The following is a 26351-nucleotide window of genomic DNA, read 5'->3' on the forward strand; positions in this document are numbered from 1 at the left end:
TTTTTAGGTGTTAAAACTATAAGAAAGGGTAAAGTATAATTCTATTATAAGAATATTATATTTAAAAACTCCTTGGAAAAATTTGAATACTTAAAAGTTAAATAATTGATAATATTATATGATACAATCACATAATTTAAAGATATTAAGAATGGATCTAGTAGTAATAAGTAGCCAATAATAAGTTACTTGTTAATTTTGCTTTTAATTTTGTTTCTTACAATAGTGTCAGTATAAGATGAGGAAATGAGTTAAGTTTAATGAGTTAATTAGTTATTTTATTTATTTGGTAAGCCAACTTGCCAACATACTATTAAACAAGTGAGTTTAATTTTTGGTACTTTTTTTTTCTTAAAGTCACCCCTACTTAAGCAAGTTGTAAATGGATTAGGAAGAATTGACTTATTTTATCATCCTCAGTCAGAACTAAGAAGATTTATTTAAACTACATTGTTGATAAATTGAGTTTAAAGTTTTTAATGATAAAAAATAGGTTATGTATTAATTGTGTAAAATATTTTTATATTATTGTAAAATCATAAATTATCATAATATAAATTTATTGATTTTTATAATAATTATCTTAAAAATCATATCAATAATAATTTATTAATTTATGAATGATTAATTAATTATATAAAACTGTTACACGGGATCAGTATATAACTTTTAAACTTTTTATACCGTATCTCTTATGTGTGGTGTAAAAAATAATGATATAGCATAACTTAGTTATTGCATCACCTAAATTTTTTATCATTCAGAAATTAAAGACAAGACATAAAAGCCCTAGGCCTAATTAACATGGAGAGTGCTACAAACATCGGACAAAAGCATCAGATTAAGAGAGGAAGGACACTCATCCAAGATTTCTAACTTTATAAGAGAAGAGGATCCTGTCTTAGTCAAGAGATTCGCACAACTATTGTCCTCTAAGGTATGTTGAACAGAAAGTCTCCATGCCACTCCCCAGAAACTAAACTACGAATAATAGTTAACTAAGGGAGCATAAATATGAAAAGGATTAACTCCAGCTATGCTCAAGTGAGTCAAGTCCACTGCAAGTTGAGAGTCCGTCTCGCAAATGAGAAGCCTAATACCATGGTTTCACGCCAACTGCAAAGCCTTGACAGATAACAACTAACTCAGCATGAAAGCTGGTGGTGTAACCGCATAAGTATTGGTGGTTTTACTTGGTCATTACCTATTATTATATACCATTACTTTCCTAATTCTCTCATCTAACTTATATAATTTAACTCTTCTCTTCGTCGTCCTCCACTTTTGACAATAAATTATATTTTTTCAATACTCTATCATGCGTTCGATCTTCTCAAAACTATCTATCGTATCATAAGAAATTTTTGCATTATTAAAAATACGTTGTATGAGATGAATATATACATCCTTGAGGAGAGTATTATTACACGTGTCAAATTAATTACATATTTTCTTCTAATTTTTACAACACATTATAATATTTACGGCTTCTCCTTTTTCTCTTATCTCCTTTTAGGAAATGTTTTCCCCCATATTCTCTTATATGCAGTGTGAAATAGGCTATGAAAAGAAAAGATAGAAAGATGGAAAGAAAAAGAGAAAACAACATAAGAAAAAGTCAGACATATAAACATGATATATATGAAAAAGAGATGATATAAAGGAAATGTAAGAAAAAACAAGTGAAGAAAGAAAAATCTCTTTTTTTTTTGTTACGGATACATGTATATATATCCTCTAAGGCTCTAACTGTGAAATGCTTATTTTTCCTAAATAAATAACCATATTAAGTATGTAATCATGTATGTCCGTCTAACAAGTGTACCGAATACCTACCCCTCGCCGGTACAATAACTATTCAACAGTACCATGCATGAGCTTTTACATACCATATCACTATCCCACAACACGGGAAACAACACAAGACAATTTTTCCAGACACCAAACAACACCCTTCTACAACGACTCAACCTTAATTACGATGTTCTCCTCCTCGTTTTCTTCCTCAACCTGAGAGAATCAATTTTATTTTGGACCATAAATTCTTTCACTTCTTCGCGAGCAACTTTTTTCCAACTCGACTTGGCTGAAGCAAAGAGCCACGTGGCGTTCATCTGTTTGTTAACCATTCGTGCTGCGTAGTGTGGGATCTTGAATCCCTTTCTCTGTGTAGAAGACCCAAATCGATTGCTAATGAACATTAAGCAATCCATCAAACTCTCCTTGGCGAGCCCCTTCATGTCATAAGCCTGTGATCTTCTCCACAAACTCTTGCTATGAAGACACGCAGTTCTCGCCACACTCGATAGACACAGTGCTCGAGTTGTATCACTAAGTGCAGCTTCTGGATCTCTAAGAAGCAAGTGACACTGAGCTCTATTGCTATGAAGCACTATTCTCTCTTTCTTAGACTTTAATGGACACAAATCCAAAGCCTCTGTGTACTTCACCACAGCCTTTTCAATCTCCCTTGACCCAAATTCACGATTCCCTTCTTGTTTCAAAATACCTGCCAACACTTCTTTTTCTCTTATTTCTTGCTCACTCATTAGGCTTTGTTTTTTGACCCTTTCCACCTTCAAGTCCCATAACTCTTCTAATGCTCTCTTGGTTTTTTCACTCTTCAACTTCAGCTCACCAAACTTGACTTTGTGGTAATCCTGTAAGAGAGTTTGCATGATTTCTTGTCCAACGTTGGGTTTCCCTCCCAAACTTCTTAGCTCAACCAAATCAGCAAGAACTGGAACAGTGGTGTCTATTACTTTATATCTTGTAACTGGATCTCTGAGAAGTTGCAAGAGACTATCGATTGCCATGTGTTGCCTATCATCTGAGGATCTTGACACATTACAAAGATTCACTACAACTTCTTCCAAATCTGCAACACTTTCTCTCCCTATTTGGGTGCCACACAGAGTACTGAGAAGTCCTATTCCAGAAGGTGATGTTGGGTTTGCTAAACCACCCCACATTCCACACAAGTCCTTCAAGAATTTCTTTTTGCAGATTAGTCCCATAGATCTTTCTCTACATGCAAAGCAATCAAGGAGGTAGAGAGACCAACACTGGAGCTGGCTGGCCCATTCTTCTGCTTTTCTGTTCTCTAATTCCAAGTCTGCATGCCCTCTTGTGAGCAAGTTTCTGTGGTACTCCAATCTCTCCGATTCCTTCAACACAACGAACTTTTCAAACACCTCTTTTAGGCACGTGGAAGCTATTTTAATGGCTGCTTCTACCACTTCAGCTTCGTGTTCCGAAACGGCTTCAAAAGTTGCTTCATGGCTGGCCAAATGACCCAGTGCGCGAAGTGCAACTCTTTGCTCAACCCAACTAATCTTGCCACGGAGAAGCTCCATCAGCGGCGGAACCACGTTGAACTTAACAGCTTTATCAGCGAACTTGGCTTTGTTCATGGTGTAAGAACCAATGATATGCGCTGCATAATAAGGGATATACATGTTCTGACCCCTAAGAAGCCAATCTTTGTGATTCACTCCTTTTTGAATCAGTTTGGCCATGCATCTGAAGATACCAAGGGAAGGAAACTCTGGATCATTGGGGTTAGTTATGGCGATTTTCCAGAGGCCACTTAACGCGAGGATGTGTTCTTGGTCGTCTGTGAGAGGCATTTGTTTGAAGTAGCGAGCGATTTTCGCTCTTCTGAGGGGAGGAACTGTTTCAGACATGATGATGCAGAAGAAGCAAGAGCAGTAGTTGTTAGTGTATGTTGGAATAGGAGGTGTCGACTTATGAGTTTTGGTGTTGGTGGGTGGATTTTGTGGGAGTTGGTACTCCATAAGGTGTTAATCTGTGGAAAGAAAATGGAAGTGTTTTAGGATAGGCTTTGGTTTGGTTTTGTGAAAGTGACATGCACATCGAATCCAAGGATTAATTATATATTGGTTGGAGGTTGGTTGTGGCGCACCTTGCTGCTCGTGACACGATAATAAGCTGTGGTGCACATGTAACACAGTACACACAGTGAGTGAGTATCATATGCGCCACCCTCTCCCTAAACGGCTTTGTGTTTTAATACATGGGAAGCATGATTGCTTCAAAATGTTCGAAGATGTATGGGAAGTTGAAGAAAACATAACGGTATTTTCACTATTTTGTTCTCAGTATTGCTATTTTAGTACCAAAACTTTTCGTCAAAAACTTTTCTTGTTGGAATTAATCATGTAATTTAACTATTGAAGAGATAAATATAATTAGAAAAAGTGACGGCCCTAGGTTAATAATAACAAAACTACACTATGATTATGTTCCATCTTTAGTTTGAGCATATATATATAGAGTCACAGCGGAAGATCACTTTATTCGAAAATTATGTGTCAATCTGATGAAAGAAAAATTAGTTAGCATCAAATAACAAGTCTTAAAATAATTAAAAAAATTACTTTAATTTATTTAGAAACACATTTCATAAATATTATTTTACCTGTGATAAGGGCAAGGGCTTCTAGAACAAGCTAGACCAAGTGCAAACATATGTATATTTCCACAGAAAATTGATCGGTATGCTAAATGTGTGCTACAGTTGCGTAAAAAGGAAAGAAATAATCACTATGAAGTAAAAATTCTAAAGTAAATAGTATTGGGCTGAGCCAATAAACGGTTAATGAACAAATAAATACAAAACAGATCGATTAGCTAAACCTTCTTTAGTTCTTTAATTACCTGTTGACTTAAAATGGGGGATGGACCACGAATACATTTCTAACATATGCAATAGACAAAATTAGCAGTCACTTTGAAATGTGTTGCCAAAAATAAAATGGCTATAAGAAAAGTGGAAAAATAAACATTGATTTGAAAAGGAAAAGAGAATTGAGGGAGAAAGATCTCTTGGGAATTAAGCATAAGAGTTTATCAGTCTGGTCCCCTCCATAAGAAGCCAATCAATATCCTTAATGTATTCAAACTCCCCTGCTGAATGTATGATGGAGTCATTCCTTTTCCAACTCAAAAAGTGACCAACTCCGATATATAATGCACATGCAAGTACAAGCGGGGTGGTCTCAAGAAAATGCGGCTACCGAAGACATAATCTATAAATGCTATGCTAGGGCTTTGAAATCTTAAATTAAGTTACATTAGCCTAGCTGAATAGAACATTAACTTAAATCAAACAAACTCTATTTGAAACATCTCTTAACTATGGGAGTAAGGGGTGTTGAAAAAGTACCACGACACAAGTTCGTTGATTGGCATTTGTCCACGAAAATGAAATGAATTTTTCCATATTTTGATGTTTTTTCATAGGATAAAATTATGTGAAATTTTTGTATATCTTTCATAAATATTAGCTTAAAATGCTGTTAAAATTTATAAAAAAAAACTACAGAAAAAAAAACACATAATGTTCGTAGAAAGGAATCTCGTAGAAAATCAACATAAAAAAATATTCCTTCTCCCCTTCAACATAGGGAATAATGATGATGAAGAAGAAGGATGTCCAAGTTGAGTTTGATTTTATTGCTAGGCGTGCACAACATAGATTTGTGGGCACGTGATCTAAAACACTGCCAGCTCTACGGGTTTCTAGAAAATCCCCATTTTCAGATTTAACTTAATTCAAAAGTTTCCTGGAGGATTAATACTTGAGTGGCGTGCTAAAGAGAGAATTTTTGTTTGATTTTCGATCATTCTCTTGTAAGGCAACAGGTATTTGATACTTGTTAGAAATGGCATCAATCTCAGTCGTTTAAATCAATTTATATAAGTGAATTAAAAAGGACGTTGTTTAGTGTTCGATCGAAGTGCTGGTGCAGACTATATAAATCATTAATTAATTTATATTTTTAAAAAAATATTGTTTACAGTGATGTAATTCAATTTGAATATAATTGTCTTTTTCAATGAAAAATATCTGTAATCTATAAAAAAAGTTAATTTATATTTTATTTTGTGTTAAATATTTGAAGGAACAGTGCAAACTCAAACAGTATACTATATTTAAATTCTGTGAGGCTTCATGAACGTCCGATAATTACATAACCCAAATTGTGAACATTGTTAATAAGGGAAAAATTAAATTTCAACCAAATTTTGTTGAAACCTCAAAATATCACATCATAAATATATATTAGGGGAAAGCCCATTCAAGCATTTTATTTTAACCAACTCAAGTCTGTTAGGGAAAGCCCATTCTTCATATTTTTGTTCTATCACACGCCTCATTTGTGTTTTGGTCATCGAGACGATTACTTTCTACTCTTTCCTACCTGCTTTTTGTACTTTCCATTTTAATGGTGTAAACAAAGTTATTTTTAATGAATCTCAGCACTTCCTTCTCCCAAATGTCTCACCCCCACGTGCCTATCGGTGACCCCCTTTCCCTCAGTCAAAAACTCCCATGCAGCAACTGCTGCAACACCCTCAATCACGCCACGCCAACAAGGTAAGTGATGGACATTTTTTGGTCTGTTGTGGAGTTGGGTTTTGGTGTGGATGTTTAACTTATGTGAATTGGGTGTTGGGTACTGATTGTGGGTGTTCCATAACAAACTTTGGGATTTTTAAGTCTATTATCAATTCTGTAATACACTTGTCAATCTAGAATGTCATGGAACACTTATTCTGTAATACATAATTTTTTGATTTTTTGTTGAATAGGTATGAACACATTCTAAATTTACAAGTTTATTACAAAATAAGTATTCTATAATAGATTTGTAAATACTGAATTGTGTTGCGAAATACATACTTTGGAATAGTGTTTTTGAATTTTCTTCTTCTAGAATAGGTGTTTTGGAATGCATTTCCAGATTACAAGTGCATTAATGGAATAGGTATTCCATAATAGACCTATAAATCTCAAAATGTGTTCTAGAATACGTATGTTATAACGGTGTTTTTTGAATTTTTTTTTCTTCCAGAACACATTTCCAGATTAAAGTGTATTGCAAAATACACATTCTAAAAAAATTTAATATGAAAAAGTTTAGGGATATCCAAAAAAGGGAAGTGCATGAAGTAGGTAGAGGAGTGCACAAAGTAAATGCCCAGGGACGAGGTCAGGGTACCCAATTCCTCGTTTAATATTCATAGATGGGCTTGAAGCCCGTAATGCTCTTATTATATCAGCAGGGGTGTTTCTTCCTACACCCCGCCAATGTTTTCTTGTACCTCTTTTACATTTAGAAAAGACTAATCTGAAATGTAAATATATTCATGTTTAATTTCACTGGTCAAACGGACATTAAAAGTTTTTAAAATTTTAACGTAGGACCCAACATATTCATAAAGAACTAACAGGATTTTAAAAACTCTTTGAACGGTTGAAGCATGAAGATGAAGACGTGTTCATCTTTTACTAGTTGGCGGTGGGGGCTAGTTGTGTCGGTAATATGAATATCAGCAGCTCCATCTTGTAATCTCTCGGGCAATTATTGCATTTGCAGGACATCCTTTCTGGCTTACACTGATTGGTTCATTATACAATGATATGCCTCCATGGCTCCACCACAACAACCCAGTTGTATCACCAATACCAATATCAATATGTGATACCACCACATGTACCATATGCTACTATGGGAGAGATACATCATCATCATCATCCATATACCAACCAGAGAACCTATTGTTGTTATATTATAAGCCGTTTAACGTGTGTTGCATAAATTATTGGATTGGATTTTGATTATTGGGTAATATAAATATAGTTTATTAGTTAGTTATGTATTGTACTTTTTTATTTATTAAAACGTGTCAAGTATGATTTCAAATTAACAAGAAATCAAGTCCTTTTAATAATGTAACTTCGCGACGCTAATTAGCAACTATGTAAAACTCCATGTTAACAATTAAAATGTAGGTAGTTACTTTCAACTTTGATTACTGCAATTAACTTTTTAGTGTTAGGTTATCAAGTATTAGTTTTTTTATGATTAGTTTTCATGTATTGTTAATTAAAAATTACGTTAGGTATAATTTTAAAATAATTATTATAAATATCAATAATTTTATCATGTATAATGATTTTGAGTTTAAGTTCCATAGTAATCAATATTATCAATTTAAGATCTTCATTATTTATGTTAGTCATTTCATAGTTGAATATAATTATATTTTGTAAAGGGTATTTGTGATTAAAAAACATTTAAATGTAATTAAGTAAACTTAAACCTTTAAGCCTTGTTTGGTTAAGGAAAGAAATGAAAATGTAAGGAAAATTTTAAAAATTTAGCAAGAATCTCACACTTTCATACAGTATTTTAATTTAAATATTTCTTAGTAATTCTATCTTTTTTTTTCTCTACGGAACGATACATTAGAAAGACAAAATAAGTATGAAAAAAATAAAACTATAATACATTGTTATTATTTAGTTAAATATAAAAAATATCCACCAACAACATGATCTGTTTTTTGTTTTCACACTTAGACTAATGAATAATACATTGTGCTAGTATCCGCTCTAATCAACGTTCAGATGTCACACGCGGCTAATAGGCCCGTTCCAGACTGGGCGAATCGTAACGCAACAGGAAAATTCTTGTTTGGTTCTGGAATACGCGGGACCCCACTCAAAGGCGAAGCTTCTGAACCCTAACCCCAAATACGTTGATCCAACGGCTAGTGGTGGCCCATCTCAGCCCAAGCGAACCAAATTACAAACAACACCTTTCTCCCACCGTTTATAAATCTTCCGCTACACTTCTCACTCTATTCTCACTTCTAAAATGGACCGCAGAAGCCTCCTCTGCCTCGCAATCATCGGCATTGTCGTCGCCGCCGTCGGAGGTCAGTCTCCAGCGGCGGCTCCCACCACTTCCTCGGCATCCCCAGCCACAGCCCCTTCTAAACCTAAACCAAAATCACCTGCGCCAGTTGCTTCTCCCACTTCATCTCCTCCAGCTTCATCCCCCAATGCTGCAACCGCAACCCCTCCCGTTTCGTCTCCCACGGTAGCATCTCCTCCGTCTAAAGCTGCTGCTCCAGCTCCAGCAACCACTCCTCCGGTGGCCACACCTCCCGCGGCCACTCCTCCTGCGGCTACACCTCCTGCTGTGACACCAGTGAGCTCGCCGCCAGCGCCAGTTCCGGTGAGTTCTCCACCAGCGCCTGTTCCGGTGAGCTCTCCCCCTGCACTGGCACCGACAACTCCGGCACCCGTGGTAGCACCCAGCGCTGAGGTTCCCGCTCCCGCTCCCAAGTCGAAGAAGAAGACGAAGAAGAGTAAGAAGCACACTGCACCAGCACCGTCGCCGGCATTGCTTGGCCCTCCCGCTCCTCCGGTAGGAGCTCCTGGATCAAGCCAGGATGCGTCGTCTCCTGGTCCAGCTGTATCTGAGGACGAGGTACGCCTTGTGTTCTGTTAAAGATCTCACATTAACTACTCATATCATCATAACAACAAGTAGGAGACACTTCTTATTTTATCAACTAATCTTTTTGAGTTTAGTTAGACCAAAATTTAAACTTTAAGATAGTATTAGAGTTTATTATACTAAATTTTAAGATGTGTAGTTTCCTCTTTATACATTTTGTGCAATTTGGACCAGATCTCCAATTTACTAAATTTTAAGATGTGTAGTCTCAGATCTGAAGAGTGACATAAGGCATTGATATGCTTAATTGACTTTAACTTCAGTCGAGGTTTTTTAGTTGACTTCAACATCATGGAATTCATATCTTGAGTGGCCACGCGTCACTATTGAGGTGGATTTGCTCATTTGGTTAGTTTTAATTTGTCCCTTCTTTTATCGAAGGGAAAAGAAAAGAACAAATTATAAATCCTTCTTTTAGAATCCGTGTGGAGTATGGACTAAGTAATCCAACAAGATATTAGCAAAAGTCATGAAATGTTAATAAAATCAAAGGGTTCGGTTGCGGTTGGAATGTATCATGCTTTGGTCGTGATGTTTATTGATTATGTCTGTGTCACAGCAAGTTAATTACTAGTATATGTAAAATGTTAATGGTGTGAATACAATATATTAAGAATACTGGGATCTGAAATTTCTACGGTTTCTATATTGCAGAGTGGAGCTGAAACCATCAGGTGCCTGAAGAAGGTGATAGGATGCTTAGCTTTGAGCTGGGCTACCCTTGTTTTGTTCTTCTAGAGAAGAAGCTGAGGATTCATTGCTGTTGTTACATAATATTATTGTATCATTTATTGTCTTTTTTGGGCCCTGTCGGGGGCTAAAATTAAATTTATTACCATTGTTTTCTTCGATCTCTCATTATTTTATAATTGATGATGTTTGTTGACATAGTATTATTATTATTTTTGAACTCCTTGCTCCCTTGCCTCGTGTGTGTTGTGTTTTACCTTGGGATTGCTTGAAGAGGGTAGGCACCGACACTACGATACCTTTCTATTTTTATTATTATTCTACTTGAGTTTCTGGTAAACTTTCTATTCTAGTTTCTAGGTTTAACGACTTCGGCTAAAATTAAAAATTGATTAGTAAGTCACATGCTTCTTTTTTTTTTTTTATCAATGTCACATAATTATTTTAAAAAGGTCACGTGTATTTGTTCTTTAATCTTAACCACTCAAATGTGATTTAATTATTTAAATTTATTATTCTTATTTATCGTATTAGTAATAATTAAGACTTTTCACTTGTATCGTCTATCTACAATGTGAGAGTTAGAATTTTTTTTATACCTTCATTTTTTATATTTATAAAAATAAAAATAAAAACAATAATTTAATTGTTAAATAATTTAAATAATAGTTAAAATTATACATTTTTCTAAAAATATTTAATTTTTAAGTTTCTTGTATTCTTTTGTTAATTTTTATTAGATTTAAAATGTAGTTAATAATTTAATATATAATTTATTTTAAAATATATAAGTAAATTGCATTTTAGAAAATGTAAAATAAATTCTTCATAGATTTTTTCAAGCCCAAAAACTCAAAAGGGATGAAATATTGACATAAATTTTTTTAATCTTTACTTTTAAACTTGATCTCCAAAAATGCATGAAAAAACTTGATCTCCAAACTTATCCCATCTTTTAAAGGAATAAAGAGAATCAAATACACTCCTACTCTAGCAACTCACCTTCCGATCATGTCTATCCGTTGCCACATCTATATATGAAAGTGCTCATACCTGTAATGTATAAATAGTAATATCATAAGAACAAGTTTTATATATATATATATATATATACGGCTCATAACAAATAGTTGAGATTAAAATGTTTAAAAATTTAAATTAAAATCTAACATAATAATTAAATATCTAAAAGATTAATCAAACAAATTACATTTTAAAATATTCCATTATCGTTAATACAATATCATCACCATGACCACCATCACCTCCATAGTTAGAATCTTTGTTGTTGTCGTTGTCACCACCATTGCCGTAGGACCGCCATCATCATCGTTGATAGTGATTGTGACAGTAATGACGACAACGATGATCTTGGCGTCAACGATGGTGGTGACAGTTGATGACATGGTGATGACAACGTTCGTGATATGTCATGGTGGAGGTGATGAAGGTCATGATGACAAAGATGGTGGCAGTTGACGACGACGGTGATGACAATTGATGATGGTGATAATGATAGTGACAATTATAATAGTGATTATAATAATGGTAATGGATTAAATGAGATGTTTTAAAAAGTGATAATTGAAATCTCTATAAATTTGCTTGTTATGTTTGGTTAATCTTTTAAAGATTTAATGATATATTAGATTTTAATTTTGAAATTTTAAATATTTTAATTTAAATCATCTATTTTTTTAACTTTAATCTGATGGTTGCTATTTGTTGTTCTTTTGTTCTCATATGAAATAATATTCTCCCAAGAAGAATCATAATTTCTGTGTGAAGAAAAATTCAGTTAATCCAAAGAATAACTTTTTATTTTTAAATCTAATGATTAAGATTAATTACTTATTATAATCATTAAATTTTAAGAAAATAAATGAGAAGAATGAAAAAATAATTTTAGAAGAAATATTCTTGGAGTTACTCTTGAAGATTCATGTTTAAGGAGTAGGCCAAAGCATAGAGTTGGCATTAAGTGGTTGCTGAATGTGGTCGATTTCGGGCAATACTGTCCATCCCTAATATCATTCCAAAACAAAACAACTAGAAGCATGTTTGGAAAACTGTTCACACCTCCAAACATCATTTGGCTTCAAAAGATACAAAGGGACTCCTATGGTGAACGTTCGTTACGGATTCCCAAATATGCACTAGTTTATTTTAGATGAATATTATTAGATCAACCAAAAGTATTGACAACAACTAAATGAATCTTTCTAGTGTCTATCTGTTGAAATCAAGTGCCTTTTTTTTCATTAGCCCCCGTCTAACTTTATTCAACACTTTGTTTTTGTTTTCTTCGAGTAGACGGTAGACCTAACTTTATCATATAATTATGCGTCGTTTTTATGGTATGCAATTAAGGTTCAACCAACTTACAGGCGCCAGCTTGCACATTCAGCAATCATAGGGTGCTAACTTTTTCTCTTCGTTCTAACTCTGAATGAGAAAAGTGAAGCAGATATTCAGATGAAAGTTCTAGAGATTTGCCACACTAATTCGGAGAACCCCCTCGGATCATATATGTCAGTGATAATTGACAAGGCCTTGTTTTGTATACTACTTTGTTACCAGCCACAGAAAATGGCTGTGACCACCAAAGGCCTTATTGGTAGAGCTAATGCAGGTCATCATTTTATTTGCACGTGTTTGGCCGATTGACATATAGGCATGCCTTACAAGAATTAAAAGCACGGTCAGCTTTCACTATCGTGTGATATGGAAAATTTCTGTTATTTTTTTACCTGCACTGCACCCATATAAATTTGTTTTGCGGCTGGCCAGTGACCACAAATTTATTTGCTGTGGGGTAATGTCTTTTTTTCAGTTAAGGACAAGACTTAAAGAGTGCTGTAGATGATTTTTCTTTAAGCGCAAATCTATCGGAACTCACATTTTTCCCTTTCCTAAGTTTCCTTCGCCAGGAGGAAACGATCAATGCCAAAATCGCACTCAACGAATTTACTTTTTAGCCACCAAGGGCAACTGGTAAAAAAGGAGCTTACAGTTTTTTCCCAATTGCCTAGCCTTAAATAAAGTCAATTCTTTACATTTATTTACCATTTTTTTTCTTTTAATAGAAAAATAGAAAAAAAAATAGTCTGACAGAAATAATTCAAGCAAATTAAAACAATTCCCAAGTGTTCATATAACTAGGTAATCATGTGATGATAAACAATAATTGGGATTTCCATTGGGATTATTTGTACGACGTAACGACGATGACCATACCGGTGTAAAAGGATAGTGGATGTATCTCTGCAAATCAGAATTTGAATATCATTTTTAGACTCATTGTTGGTTGATATATAGTTTTTTAGTTAATAATGTACGTTTTGACAGAAAGTTAATAGTGTACGTTAACAGGATGAAAATCAAATAATGCAAATTGCTTATAAAAAATTTGTAGTTCGTTAACCAATATAAAAATTATGTATGTAATTGATGTTCAAGAATAATTTTCTGGGACAAAACAAATGAGCTCGTGAACAAGCTGCAGTCCAAGTCTATCAAATAAAGATTGGCCAAGCGCTGCTTCGTTGCGGTAAAAAATGAAAAATATTCCTCAAATCTTTGTTTCCTTAAACAAATGGTCTCAAATCTAAGTAGACAAATGAAATTGCACCACAAATTTGTATAAGTTATTATTAAGGAGAGATAAAAGTTAGTCCAAGAATAATTTTAAAATTTAAAGATTGTAATGAATAATTAATCTTAAGTATTAAATTTTAAAAAAATAAATGATAAAAAAATTCAAATAAATTTTTTAGAATTATTCTTAAAGCAACTTAATCTTTCTTCGTTATTAAATATTAAAATATTTTTTCACTGTTAAACTCAAGTTTAAAACTGAGAAATTATTCAATTTCAAGTTAATTGATTGAAATTCAACAAAAATCATCGAGAGAAAAAGTTCTATTAATAAAACAGTCTACAAATGATTCTCAAGGACTTTTGAGAGGCCACGACTTTTCCACAACGACCTAAATTTCCTCTGAAATCACAAGATAAAATCTCCCTCTCAACCCCTTTTTTTCTTATTTATAGACAACATGATTGTTTCTCTAATTATCTCAACCCACAACTAACTAACTCTGATTATTCTCCTAACTATATAACTATGAGGTTGCCTATCATTATCTTCAACTATAACCACATCATATAATTTTAGTGTTACTAAAATACTAATGATTAGTAAATAGACTGCGATACAAGAGTAAGGATTAATTTCATTGAACCACATACAATAATAACACTCTCAAGTTAGAAAAAACGTGAACAGAAAAATAAGAAAATAAACCAAGTGAAAAGCAATAACTAAATAAAAATATAAACATTACCCTATACGAAATTTTAGTTCAACCTAAAGCTACCCCCCTTTTGGTTCACTGCTATATTGCAATAACCACAAAACAAAATTGCGTTTGCAAATGATACAACTTCTAAAGAATTCTTTATATACATCTATGAGGGTTTCATTATATCATGACAAACAACTCGATTTCTTAGAAACCAAAATCTTGATCGGTTGTATGTCTATATGATTGTGTATATTGCTCTTGCATTGATGGACTCGAATATGCCAGCCACACTAATCATCAAACCATTAAGCAGTAGAGTAGTACAAACGAAGCTCATAATGGCTGAAGTTCCTGCTCTTGAACAGCTACATCAACTGGCTTGTATGAGTGCTCAGCTTGCTGTCTTTTTTTCCAAATTAAGAATATTCCTAAGGCTGATATTCCTAGAACCAATGTAAGCGAAACAGCTAAAGCCACAACCAAATAATATTGCTGCCACCAAGTCCTGCATCATTTCAGAAAGAAATGTGATGCACATGCAATAATTCATACAACGATTTATACATCTTTTTTTGTGTCTTTCTCTCCACCAAATCATTATTACATCTTAAATTTCACTCTCTTTCTGTATGAATCATAGATTCTAATAGTTACACAATCATATATAGATAGTTAACATTAGTTTTATTAAAATTTATTCTTAACTATATATGTATTGTTTTTGTTAAGCAAGATTGGTTCTCACTCATTTTCACCTAATATGCTCTACAAATGCACACAAACATATATATAAAAATTATATAAATACATGAATATTGGTATGTATAAGTGTGAAAAGGCATGTGTTTTTACAAAATATCAGATGCAGAAAGGAACACAAGTAACCTCAAGCATGAATTTTAATAGATTAGGGCATTAGATTTTGCAACCAATCTGAATGTGTAAAACTAGGTACCTCAGTATTGCATGAAATATAAATAATAAAACAGGAAGTTATGCAAGCACAAGTAAAGGATGGTAGGAAAGAAAATTTTCTGACTTCTTTTCCTTTCAAGAAAAAATTTACCGTTTCAGTGGAGGCTCAGCATTCCACTCAAGTAACTTGTAACTTCCGAATGAGTTAGGAAGTTGCATACGATGTTCAGAAAGTCGGGCAATCATACTCTGTTACATTGAAAATCACCATTAAATGGGAAGTCTTCACAAAAATGCAAATGCACAAATGTCCACTTACCATTGCAGTAGCATTAGAAAAGAAATCAGCATATGGCCTTGGTGTTATGACCCATCTAGAGAGAGAACCATTTCCAAGAGAAGAAAAATTCATTAAGTGAACCTGTGAGCATTCCAGGAAATAATGTTATTATCATAAAGTAAAAAAACACATCAACAGGGAAAAATTAGCCAAACATGCATATTGTTTTCTAGGTATTTTGGAAAGTTGTCACAGGACAAAAAGTCTAAAATCTATGACCTCTACCCAAATCGCAACCCACACCATCCAAATGAGATTGCCAATGTTATATTATGAATATTGTTAATTAAACCCTTATATTGCATCAAAATTATTGATTATAATTAAAGATGCAAGTATGCAAACAGATTTTCTGCACTTCAGTGACCGTTTTCTAACCTGTGAAGTATTAACATCTAATTCATGAGCAATGAGTCCAGTCAATTCTGTGATGTAAGGCTTTATATCCATGTAGCTGATGTTAAATGAAATTACAACTATTAGTTGAGCAATTTGGAGTTCACCTGCACATTTAAGTCAATGAAAGCAGATTAGCCATCAGTGAGCATATAAATCCCAAAGAGATGGCAGAAATATCTGAAAAATAAATAAAATAAAAAACACAATGAACTATTTTATCAATGTGGACATCTGATCCATGTTTGAATTTGATATCTCTGTATTCCTTAAAATAAAATAGAATATCAGCAGCTCATAATACCTAGCTGTAAATTATACTGTGATGGAGATGGAGCAACAGAGGGCTTAAATGCTTTGGTTAAATTTGTTCCTTCAGATTTAGGAGGCATCAAGGGTGGTGGGGCATTTGAGACATGTAGTCTTTCCCATAACTCAGAACAATTAGTTTTCCAGAAACCAATTTTTGAATGCTCACGATCATACATTACAAGAGTGTTACGAACAACAATGCCTACACAAACAAAAGAATGATGATCACTAAAGTATTGCACAAACCCATAACTCTAACAAAAATCATAGAGGAACAATATTTCAAAAGAGTGAAAGTATGAAATGGCATGAAATTACCCATACTAAATAAGATATACCTCCTAAAAGAGTAGTTGGATCATTGCCATTTGAGAAAACCCCTAGACAATACGCACCTCGCACTTTTGAATGCTTCAACAAAGACAGCCGCATGAAAAATAGGGATAAGAAAATCAATTAACCCAGAAACACAACTAAAGATACTAATGATTTTATTACATAACTAACCCGAAACAAGTAATTTTCAGGAGACAGTGACAACTTGTGACCATTTCCAAATACCATTTCAACCACCGGAAAGCTTTTAGAGAGTTGAGAGACATTACTGAAATACAAGTAAACTCAAAACTGTTAATTAAGCAGCAATCGTGTGTACATTCACTCCTTAATAATGCCAGACTTACATTTCTGCACCAGAAAAACATATATCATTATAATGTGGATCTGGACCGCTTATTCGCTTCAAAGAGTGAGTTTCCTTCATAATCTGCATTCAGATAAATACATAATCTTAGTCATCAGCCATAAAAGATTAAATTTACATGGTATACAGAGTACTGGATTTTATATTGCAAACAGGATATTTGATTTATGATGCAAAAATAAAATGATTAATAAACAAAACTATAAATGATGATGAGAGAACAAAAAGGATTCTCCATGAATCCATGATACATGGCACATACATTTGACTATACAATTGAATTTTCTAAATACAACATTGTAAGTGATAATCTTAAAGCATCATCACTTAAGTGCTGTTCCGAAATTAATGGTTAACAAAGACTGGTAATATTGTATTGTATCACATATTGATTGGAAAACTCAATGAGACTTTGCAAAAGAAGTAAAGAACCCAAAAAAAAGACATGCAAATCGAAGCATGTTAAACTTCAAGTATTTAGATATCATAGAATACCCAATAACCAATATGGCATACATATGCCTATTCAAATAGAGAAAATCAACAATGATTCAGGGCACCTTCAACTACAGTACTACACTATTAAGAGAAATCTGTTCAGAAAGGTTAAACAGCATAAAGTTTTGGCATTCCTTTAACGAGATGTAATGAACAAACAACCATCCAATGATTTTTACAATTGTACTGAAAAGTAAAGTTAACTTATCAAAGCATTCAAGTAACTTTGCCAAAGTGCATTGCATAAATCTTCACTAAATTAAAAAATAAAATAAATAATTCAAGGAACTTAAAACCTCCAACTCCATTTATCACCTATCCTTTAACAATTGTATTCTATTTCCACACCTCATAACACATGAATGACAAGACTCACATATTGGAAAACAAGTAAAGGTTTTTAGAAAATAGGAAAGATTAAAAATTGTAGCTTAAATTTTTCTACAGTAATATTTATGGGAAAGAACTTACAGCGTGTTTAAATGCAAGAAATGCAGATTCTGGTAGGTATGCATAAGTTGTGCCACTATCCAAGACAGTTCCATGTTTCCCATCAAAAACCTTTGGGTTTAAATGCAGTCGCTTCCCCGCAACATGTATCTCCTTCAAATCAATATTGTAATATGGACTGTCGCCATCCCAAAACTAGAGTAAATGTGTGAGATTAATCAAATGCATTTGTTAAGAAAATGCATGACATCTCATATCTATAAAATAAGAAATTTGACACACACCTTCGAACAGGATCTGAATGTGTAAAGACCATGTCAGCTGGGGGAGATATGCCACCAAGAACCATAGCACCCCCACCAACACCCATTCCACCATAGCACAGTGAGAACGCATCACTTATCACCTTTTTCTCAACCAGTTGGTCCATGATACTTAGATCTCCACGGCCCAAACCCATGATGCCATCAGCACGTTGATTATAAATATCACCAGTCTCATCATTTTCACAGCCAAAAATAGCACGTTGGGGGGAAAGCTCACTCTGATTTCCAAAGGATACAACATCCTCACCAAGGACCCCACTGCTAGTACTCATTTCAGCATACCGTCTCTCATATGTGCACTGCTTCCTGTCATCATCACAGTTGCACTGCCATGTGCATTTAACAGGTTGATAGGTTTCTGAAGCTTCTGGCCGAAACTTTGGATCCTGTTAAAATAAAATTGGGCACACAAATCTACTTCAGATAAATCAGATGAGATACACATGCACAGGCACAATAAATTCTAAATAAAATCATTCTTTTTACATCTATTTCAAGATGAAATAAATGATATTCTGAACAAACTAAACATGCAAGAGGCATAAGAAGTCTACCACACAACATTAAAGGAGTGTTTGGCAGTTGGTAGAAGTGAAAATTGGAGGAATAAGAATGAAACTGAGTATCTGGGGTTTAGACTTATGTTGTGTCTGAACTCGTCATCAATTTTCACTCCACTTTTCCCTTTTCACATATATACAAAGCACGCCAAGTGTATAAGTATAAACAAAATCATATAACCCCTTATGTGTCTATTTTTCTTAGAATTTGAGCTACTCAACCCCCACAAAACTGCTCAAGACTTGTAAGAATTACATTGGTTATATCTCTAATTGATGTGAGATCTCAACACACCCCTTTAGGCCACTCACGCCCAAGACTAGACATTCAAAGTGTGGACAAATGCAGACCAATAACAACACCTTCATGCCTAGCAATAGACATCTAGAGTTTAGATAAATGAGTGACCCAATAACAGGAGATATAAGATTGGTTGGATGGTTAAGGAAAAAGGAAAGAGGAGAAAGGTTGAGGGTTTGATCCCCTCTTGCTAACAAAAACTAACAATACTAACAATTAACATTTGATGATAAAAAAAAAAAAAAAAAAAGTAGCCCAATAACAAATCTATAGTAAATTTTGATACCATCTTAGAATTTGAATTTAAGGCGTAACTCATCTCAAGAAAAGCCGCTTGCAAGGTGAGAATTGCCCTTACTCCTTATAAGGACCATACTAGTCATATCTCTTGTCGAGTTGGCATCTCAATAATTTTCATACTCACGAGTCATATCCACAATCAAATAGCAGCTTTTTTACACAAATTTAATAATCAATAAAAACATAAACATTAATTTATCGATCCAAACGTGTACGGGTAGCAGCTGGAAGCATTACCTGGTGGCTACCACAGTGTTTGCAAGTAGAGCACGGAACATAGGTGACAGTGCTCCCCGTATCAACAATAAGAGCAAACCTCTGCGGAGGAGTACCGATCCAAAGCCTCGTCGTATAATACCTACTCCATCCAATTTCCCAAAACACACATAATTAACAACAAAAAAGTGAAAAATTAATTTGAAAAAGAAAAAAAAGAGGAAGGGACGTAGAGGAAGCGAGGGAGTGAAAGAGACTAACCCGTTTCGAAGGAGATCGTCGAAGAGTCTCATGCGAGCGTTGGGATGGTGTTCTGACTGGGATCCCTGAAGATGACGACGAGGATTAAAGTGAGAGAGGGAAGATTCGGGAACAGAGTGATGAAGGGGGAGAATCATGGCAGGGCGAGAACCCTCGTGATGACGACTTGGAAAGAGTAACACGTTGCCGGAGTCACCGGAGACAGCAACCCACCGCGCAAGGGATAGAATTAAGGACACCGTGGATATGAGTTGAGTCCATAGCGACGCCATGAGTCTAACTGGTCTGAGCGGTGGCGCAGATCGAAACGAGACCGGAACTGAAAAGTGAAGACCCGATGGAGAAAAAACGAGTCTCAATTTACACAAAGTAGAAAGGAGGGAAGTCAAACTATCCGGTGTTCAACAATGTCCACTTTTGCTTCTTTTTTTTATTATTTAATTTAACTTAATAATCTCTCTCGTTACCTAGCTTAACTATCAATTGCCTAACCATGGGGAATGGATAACTTCTTCTAAGGTAATTAAGGCTTAAATGTACTGTTATTTTGTGCATTTTTTATTTTTCTGATTTTTTTTTTATCTATTTTAGTCTGCAATTTTTTTTTATTAAAATAATGTTTATAAAGAAATATGATAAAATTTAAAAAAAAACAAAATGAAAAGTAAAACAAAAAAAGCTTTTTGAGAAAAACAAGAAAAGAAGAGAAACATTTGACAGAATATATTGTTTTAAATAATTGAAAATATTTAGAAAATGTATTAAATATTTCTTACTTAATACTTTAAAATACAATAAGCAAGACTCATTTAAAAAAATATTTAAATATAAATCTAAATTATGTAAAAATAATAATAATAATATAAAACGTAACGGGGATTCTCTTACAGCACTCAGTGCACTGCAAGTAAAAATATGATTTATGCTTTTCATTTCTTAAATTGTGTTTATCATTTTTTATAAGAGTCTTAATGTTGTTAAAACAACATTTAATATATTATTATTCAAAAAAAAATATTAAATATTTATTATATTTTAATATAATATTTGTTGTTATTTTTATTCTGCTTAAAATATTTTAAAATTATTTTTGTTATTAATTATATAAAACATTTTATACGATTACAATGGAAGCTTCGTATATCAATGGGGTTGAATTTTTATATATATATATACATATCAATATCAACGAGGACAAACTTAAACTTTGCTTTCAAGGAGATTTTTTTTTTTTACTGCAAGGAGATAAAAATCATTGTAATATCCGGAAGATTCTCATTTATATGTGCGGATTGACTAGAGGAAGAAAGGGCGAGGAAGCTTACTTGAGGGATGAATGACTTATTTCTCCATTTTCAATGGATTGAGAAATGGAAATCATTAATGGATTGAAACACTTCAATTGTTTTTTCTGAGATGTAGGCTTTCTTGGTACTGTAATTATGGATGTATTTTTTTTGGTTTCTTATATTGTCAAAACTACTCTGAATGAGAATGCATGCCAAGGTGAAAAATATCAGTCTGTTAAATATCAGTTTCCATTAATGAAATTTTAGGTACAGACTTTGTTTGCTCTGTCACTGATGAATGTATCTCGGTTCATGTTTGTGGGGCCATATAAATCATAAGGAAGCTTCATTCGGATGCCTTTTTTATTGAAAGAAATGTTATTGCTGCAATTGACATGGACTGAAGGGTGGAAATGGCATCATATTGGGGGTAGATGCACCGTCACATCCCCACTACACTCCCACAATCTTCTATGTCAAAATTAGGGCGCAAAGTAGCATATATTCCACCCACAACCTAAAAGAAATCCCAAATAGAGTGGATAGGGCGAGCCAGAGAGAACAATAAGGGGAACTATCTGTTTGAACATCATTAGTTTTAAAAGGTATCTCACTACATTATCTCAATATCCAAGGCATGCTAACAGCTGCATTATGCATCGAATTTTGACAGAAATACAAATACATAATTGACTTGTTTTGTTGAAGTATGACAACCAACAAGGTACCACTGCCCTCAGCATAATTTCTTCTACAAATTAACAAGCATGAGTATGCCTAAAAAAATCGAGGAAAAGTACTTGTGAAAGCCTTCAGCTGCAAAGCATTTCCTACTCCATGGTTTTCAGGAATTGGAATTTGACTGCTCAACTCTCTGTGGTAGCTGTCTTTGATCGGGTTAAACTTTGCCACGGTGTATAGGTAATGGCCCGTGAAATAAGGTAAAGTACAAATGCAACATATGCAGCTGTTAATACACACACTACAGTGGCAAACACTGCCCCATTCACTTCAGAGGAGAAGAATTCCAGCAATAGATAGCCATTTATCACTATCACTAGAGCAGCCACCAGCCAGGAAATAATCTGTATCCATTCATCATAAGACAATTATGACTATTACACAATTAATCCAAACAAACAAAGCAGAAGATTGAGCAAAGGGGTGTTGATCTAAATACATCCAATGTCCACAGAAGCTAGGTTTAAGACACTTGCCAAAAAGTCAAAGCATCTAATAAACAATAAAGTCTTAGCATTTTCAATATAGAAAGTAACAAGCAGCACCAATCACCCAAAGAAAACATAAAAAAAGAAAAAGAAAAGAAACAAGGGGGACAAGAAAGGAATTGTTGAAACTACCAACTTCAGAAAGCATAAGCCATTCTCATTAGCTTTAGGTAGAGAAATATAAACTCATTGGTCCTAATTTTTGTCTTCTTAGCATGGCTCCGTTGTCACACATTGAAAAACCAATGAAAATATAATCTCATGATGAATAATAATATACACCAAAAAGGATAGAAGAAACTATAGCTTTAATTTAATTACCAATAATAACTTTGGAAAAGTTGTTTAGAAGATCAACTTCCTAAGGGGGGAAATTGGTGAAACTAGATCATGGACACTCCACTATCTCACCTTATATTTCTCAAGACAGGACAGTAAAATCAAGCCACCTGTTTGTCTTCTTAAAAGCTAATTCCGAATTGTAAGAGAAATCAGGTATACCTTAGGTCAATTCTGAATTATCTCTCCTCTCTCCCTATGTTTTATTCAATTGATAGCCCATAAGGAAGATAGAGATAGCAATTTTATATCAATGAAATAGTCAGGCATTTCATAGTCTTCTATCAAATAAATAAACCTATGTTTTAAGTGACCAGTGTGGCCAAAATTCAGATAAAGGAGATAATATACCTTGAGGACAGGGCCAATTCTGAAACTGCCCATTATCTGTTCTTTGGACACCAAGCAAAGCAAGGGAATGAGTGCAAAGGGGATTTGAACTGACTGGAGAACATTAAGCCATTCATTCAGAACATCTAACGATTCCTCTGAGGTATCAAATATAAGAGCAACTATTATGGTTGGGATGATTGCAAAACTTCGTGTAATTAATGCCCTTATCCACTTCTTCAACCTTAAATTCAGAAAACCCCCCATGATAAATTGTCCAGCATATGTACCAGTAATTGTGCTACTCTGGCCAGCTGCTAATAACCCGATACCCCATATATACAGGATTGGGAATAGTCCACCCCCATACTTCTCTTGAAGGTACTGCCCTGCATTTACAAGACCAATGCTATTTGCTATTTCAGTACCATAAAAGCCCTTAGCAAACACAGTTGTGACAAATATATTAATGACAAAGGACACTATAAGGGCAATGGTGGACTCTATGGAGTAGTAATTAAGAGCTTCCTGAACACGGCCTTTCTTGCTGGGATCAACCTGCCTTGATTGAACAAGCGCAGAATGCAAGTACACATTGTGAGGCATAATAATGCAACCCACAACTCCAACAGCTTGCTGTATAGTTCTGGAGCTAAGTTTAGGAACCAAAATACCTACAAAGATAACATTGAAGTATATATCAGATATGAAGCAAGAGCACACCTAAGAATCTAATCATGATGAAATAAAATTTCCACATGTCCAAATCAACAAAATAAACGTTAAATTATTCATTTGGTCCATTCCATGATATAATTGTCTTCATTTTAAGTTGTAATCCCTATTCGAGAATATTTAAGTCCCTACACATGCATAAAGTTAAAATAAAATAAAATAAAAAAGAGTTCCTGGCGGTGTAAAAGCACTACAAAAGCTTTCTAGGGGCTATAAACAGTTACAAAAAAAAGTGTGTAGAAACTAAAACGTACAATCCTCTTATATAGAGACTAATAAAACTTAAAATGAGGAGAAGTACAGGGACGAAGTGAATAGTTGAACCCAAGAGAAACTCACCAACAAGAACATCAACACCATTGGGCTTGGCTTCACCAAACATCCAGGCAAATGAGAGAGCCATTACACCAATCAGAACAGCGAAAAACGCTTCCAGTTTCCTCACACCGTAGTTCTCAAGAAAGAGAAAAATAAAACTGTAACAAGCAATTAAAGAGAAGTTAATTAATTGATTAATTTGAAATACAACTGTAGTATAGATTATAAGAAAAAGAAGGGAAATTTCACCAATCAAAAGCTGTAATGACGACACCAGCCCAGAGTGGAACGACGCCGTTACTAAGAATCCTGATAGCAATAGCGCTCCCAATAACCTCTTGTATGTCAGCGCCAATAAGAGCAATCTCAGTCATCAACCACAGAACAATCCTAGCCCATGTGGGATACTCTTCTCTGCAGAGTTCGGCTAAGTGCCTTCCCGTAGCCACGCCGAGCCGAGCCGAGAGAAGCTGGATGATAAGGCCCATAGCCGTGGCCCACATGAGGAGCCACAAGAGCGAGTACCCAGCAATGGCACCGGACTGAAGATCCCCCTCGAGATTCCCGGGATCCAAAAACGCGATGCTCATGAGAAACCCGGGCCCAGTGAAGAGCCACAGCTTCCGCCATGAGAACGGCGGCGCCTCCACGTCGCCGTCGTGGTCGTCGATTCCGACCACCACCACCTTCTCCGAGGAATCGTAGGCTGTCTCTTCTTGCTCCTCCGATAACAGAGGTTGTTGGGTCTGTTCAGGAGGCATGGCTGGAACAAGTGGCGTTGTGGTCACGCCGGAGTTGCTTTAAAACCAATCTCACTGTATTTTGGCGTTTTGGTAAAGCGACACTGTAGCAATGCAAATGAAAAGCAAAGTCTATTTCTGCAGTTTGAGTTTATTGTGATGAATCCAAGTGAAAACTACCCTTGCGCTTGCGGTCTCAGGATTGGAAATTCAGTTGCTTTTTTTTGTTTTTTTGTTTATTTTTTCCTTTCCCTCTTTGTCTATTTATTGTTATTCTTCCAATAGAATAAGGTTTCTTGCGTGAACCCGTACACTGTATTAGCTGACATGACATGTCTGGCACGAAAATAAGGAAAGATAATCAAGATATATCTTCATTCTACTGTTAAAGTTATTAACTACACAAATTTCATCCCTTCAAAATATTTTATTTTGTCTTGAAATGAAGCATAAAATTTGCTTTAAAAAATTAATCACTAGTAGATGGAAACTGCTTCTTGTGCAGATTAATTTGAACTGCCTAGTTCCTTTAAAATTCTTTTAACCTCGTATTCGTCTACTTTTATTTATTTTTTTCTTTTTCTCACCTATTTCACGTATGAGATGATCTACGAACAAAGAATAATTATACTACTATCTTTATTCTAAACTAATAATCAGGTTAAATATTGCTAAAAAATCAAGTAATAATTATTCAAAATTGAAAAAATACTATTAATTATTTTTTTATAGAAAATATACTATTAACAATTCATATCAAAATATAACAATCATCAAAATAACAATTACTGAATTTTGACATATGAGAGGCACAAAATTAAAAAAGAAAAACTTTCTTGTATTAGAAAATAACAAAAAAATTGAATGATTTTTTACAACAATAATATTGGTCTCATAATATATCTAAATGATAGAAACCTATCAGAATACTTTGAGGTATTATTAGGAAGTCTAACATGTTAATTACCATGGTACCAGATAAAACATTAATTTATCATTATGTGATATAAAAAATCTTCTACAAATGTCACATGATTTTTTGTAATATTTTTATTTTAGGTTTAATTACTCATTTAGTTTCTATAATTTCTAAACTTATATTTTTTAGTCCATATAATTAATTATAGTCAATAAATACATTAAAAAATTCACTTATTAATTATAGAGACTAAAAATGTAAGTTTAAAAATTATAGGGATTAAATGGGTAATTAAACTTTTATTTTATTTATAAACTTAATTTTCATTTTCATTAGTATTATAGCTTTTGTTCATAACGTGCTTGGTTTTTTTATAAATATATTTCGAACTTTAAAATAAATAGCAATTAATGGGGCAAATTATACCAATAACGAAAATCCAATCCGTTATTGGTTTTTCCATCTGTATTCATGAGAATAATAAAAATATACGAGCTAAAAATGAAAGTTATAACTTTTTCGGGAATCAATAATATTTG

General features: G+C 34.0%; 4 protein-coding genes across 4 annotated transcripts; 1 reads left to right on the forward strand and 3 right to left on the reverse strand.

Annotated features, from left to right (window-relative positions):
* Window positions 1-1763: 1763 nt before the first annotated feature.
* LOC100803448 (uncharacterized) lies at window positions 1764-4152 on the reverse strand. Its single transcript, XM_003538751.5, has one exon. It carries the CDS (start codon window positions 3795-3797, stop codon window positions 1977-1979), a length of 1821 nt encoding a protein of 606 aa, XP_003538799.1. The 5' UTR covers window positions 3798-4152; the 3' UTR covers window positions 1764-1976.
* Window positions 4153-8442: 4290 nt separating this feature from the next.
* LOC100784565 (uncharacterized) lies at window positions 8443-10259 on the forward strand. Its single transcript, NM_001254293.3, has 2 exons — window positions 8443-9308; window positions 9993-10259. Exons 1-2 carry the CDS (start codon window positions 8691-8693, stop codon window positions 10074-10076), a joined length of 702 nt encoding a protein of 233 aa, NP_001241222.1. The 5' UTR covers window positions 8443-8690; the 3' UTR covers window positions 10077-10259.
* A 4079-nt stretch (window positions 10260-14338) lies between these two features.
* On the reverse strand, window positions 14339-20331 carry LOC100787745 (aspartic proteinase 36). Its single transcript, XM_006590579.4, has 12 exons — window positions 19914-20331; window positions 19674-19794; window positions 18234-18661; window positions 17971-18127; window positions 16982-17064; window positions 16806-16902; window positions 16637-16709; window positions 16291-16500; window positions 15969-16093; window positions 15570-15671; window positions 15402-15499; window positions 14339-14840 (listed from the first exon to the last, which is right to left on the reverse strand). The coding sequence occupies exons 1-12, from the start codon at window positions 20183-20185 to the stop codon at window positions 14669-14671; spliced, it is 1938 nt and encodes a 645-aa protein (XP_006590642.1). The 5' UTR covers window positions 20186-20331; the 3' UTR covers window positions 14339-14668.
* Window positions 20332-21761: 1430 nt separating this feature from the next.
* On the reverse strand, window positions 21762-25151 carry NRAMP1B (metal transporter Nramp1b). Its single transcript, NM_001357777.1, has 4 exons — window positions 24403-25151; window positions 24175-24311; window positions 23122-23774; window positions 21762-22287 (listed from the first exon to the last, which is right to left on the reverse strand). Exons 1-4 carry the CDS (start codon window positions 24912-24914, stop codon window positions 22069-22071), a joined length of 1521 nt encoding a protein of 506 aa, NP_001344706.1. The 5' UTR covers window positions 24915-25151; the 3' UTR covers window positions 21762-22068.
* Window positions 25152-26351: the final 1200 nt, after the last annotated feature.

Source organism: Glycine max, chromosome 11, assembly GCF_000004515.6.
Source record: "Glycine max cultivar Williams 82 chromosome 11, Glycine_max_v4.0, whole genome shotgun sequence".
NCBI lineage: Eukaryota > Viridiplantae > Streptophyta > Magnoliopsida > Fabales > Fabaceae > Glycine > Glycine max.

Coding starts and splice junctions, on each gene's coding strand:
- NRAMP1B (NM_001357777.1), bottom strand. CDS start 24,914: ATGCCTCCTGAACAGACCCAACAACCTCTGTTATCGGAGGAGCAAGAA. Junction 23,775..24,174: donor TGGTGTTGATGTTCTTGTTG/GTGAGTTTCTCT, acceptor TTATCTTTGTAG/GTATTTTGGTTCCTAAACTT. Junction 22,288..23,121: donor GAATTGGCCCTGTCCTCAAG/GTATATTATCTC, acceptor GAATGGATACAG/ATTATTTCCTGGCTGGTGGC.
- LOC100784565 (NM_001254293.3), top strand. CDS start 8,691: ATGGACCGCAGAAGCCTCCTCTGCCTCGCAATCATCGGCATTGTCGTC. Junction 9,309..9,992: donor CAGCTGTATCTGAGGACGAG/GTACGCCTTGTG, acceptor TCTATATTGCAG/AGTGGAGCTGAAACCATCAG.
- LOC100803448 (XM_003538751.5), bottom strand. CDS start 3,797: ATGGAGTACCAACTCCCACAAAATCCACCCACCAACACCAAAACTCAT.
- LOC100787745 (XM_006590579.4), bottom strand. CDS start 20,185: ATGGCGTCGCTATGGACTCAACTCATATCCACGGTGTCCTTAATTCTA. Junction 18,128..18,233: donor CATTCAGATCCTGTTCGAAG/GTGTGTGTCAAA, acceptor GGATGGCGACAG/TCCATATTACAATATTGATT. Junction 15,672..15,968: donor TAGATGTTAATACTTCACAG/GTTAGAAAACGG, acceptor GAATGCTCACAG/GTTCACTTAATGAATTTTTC.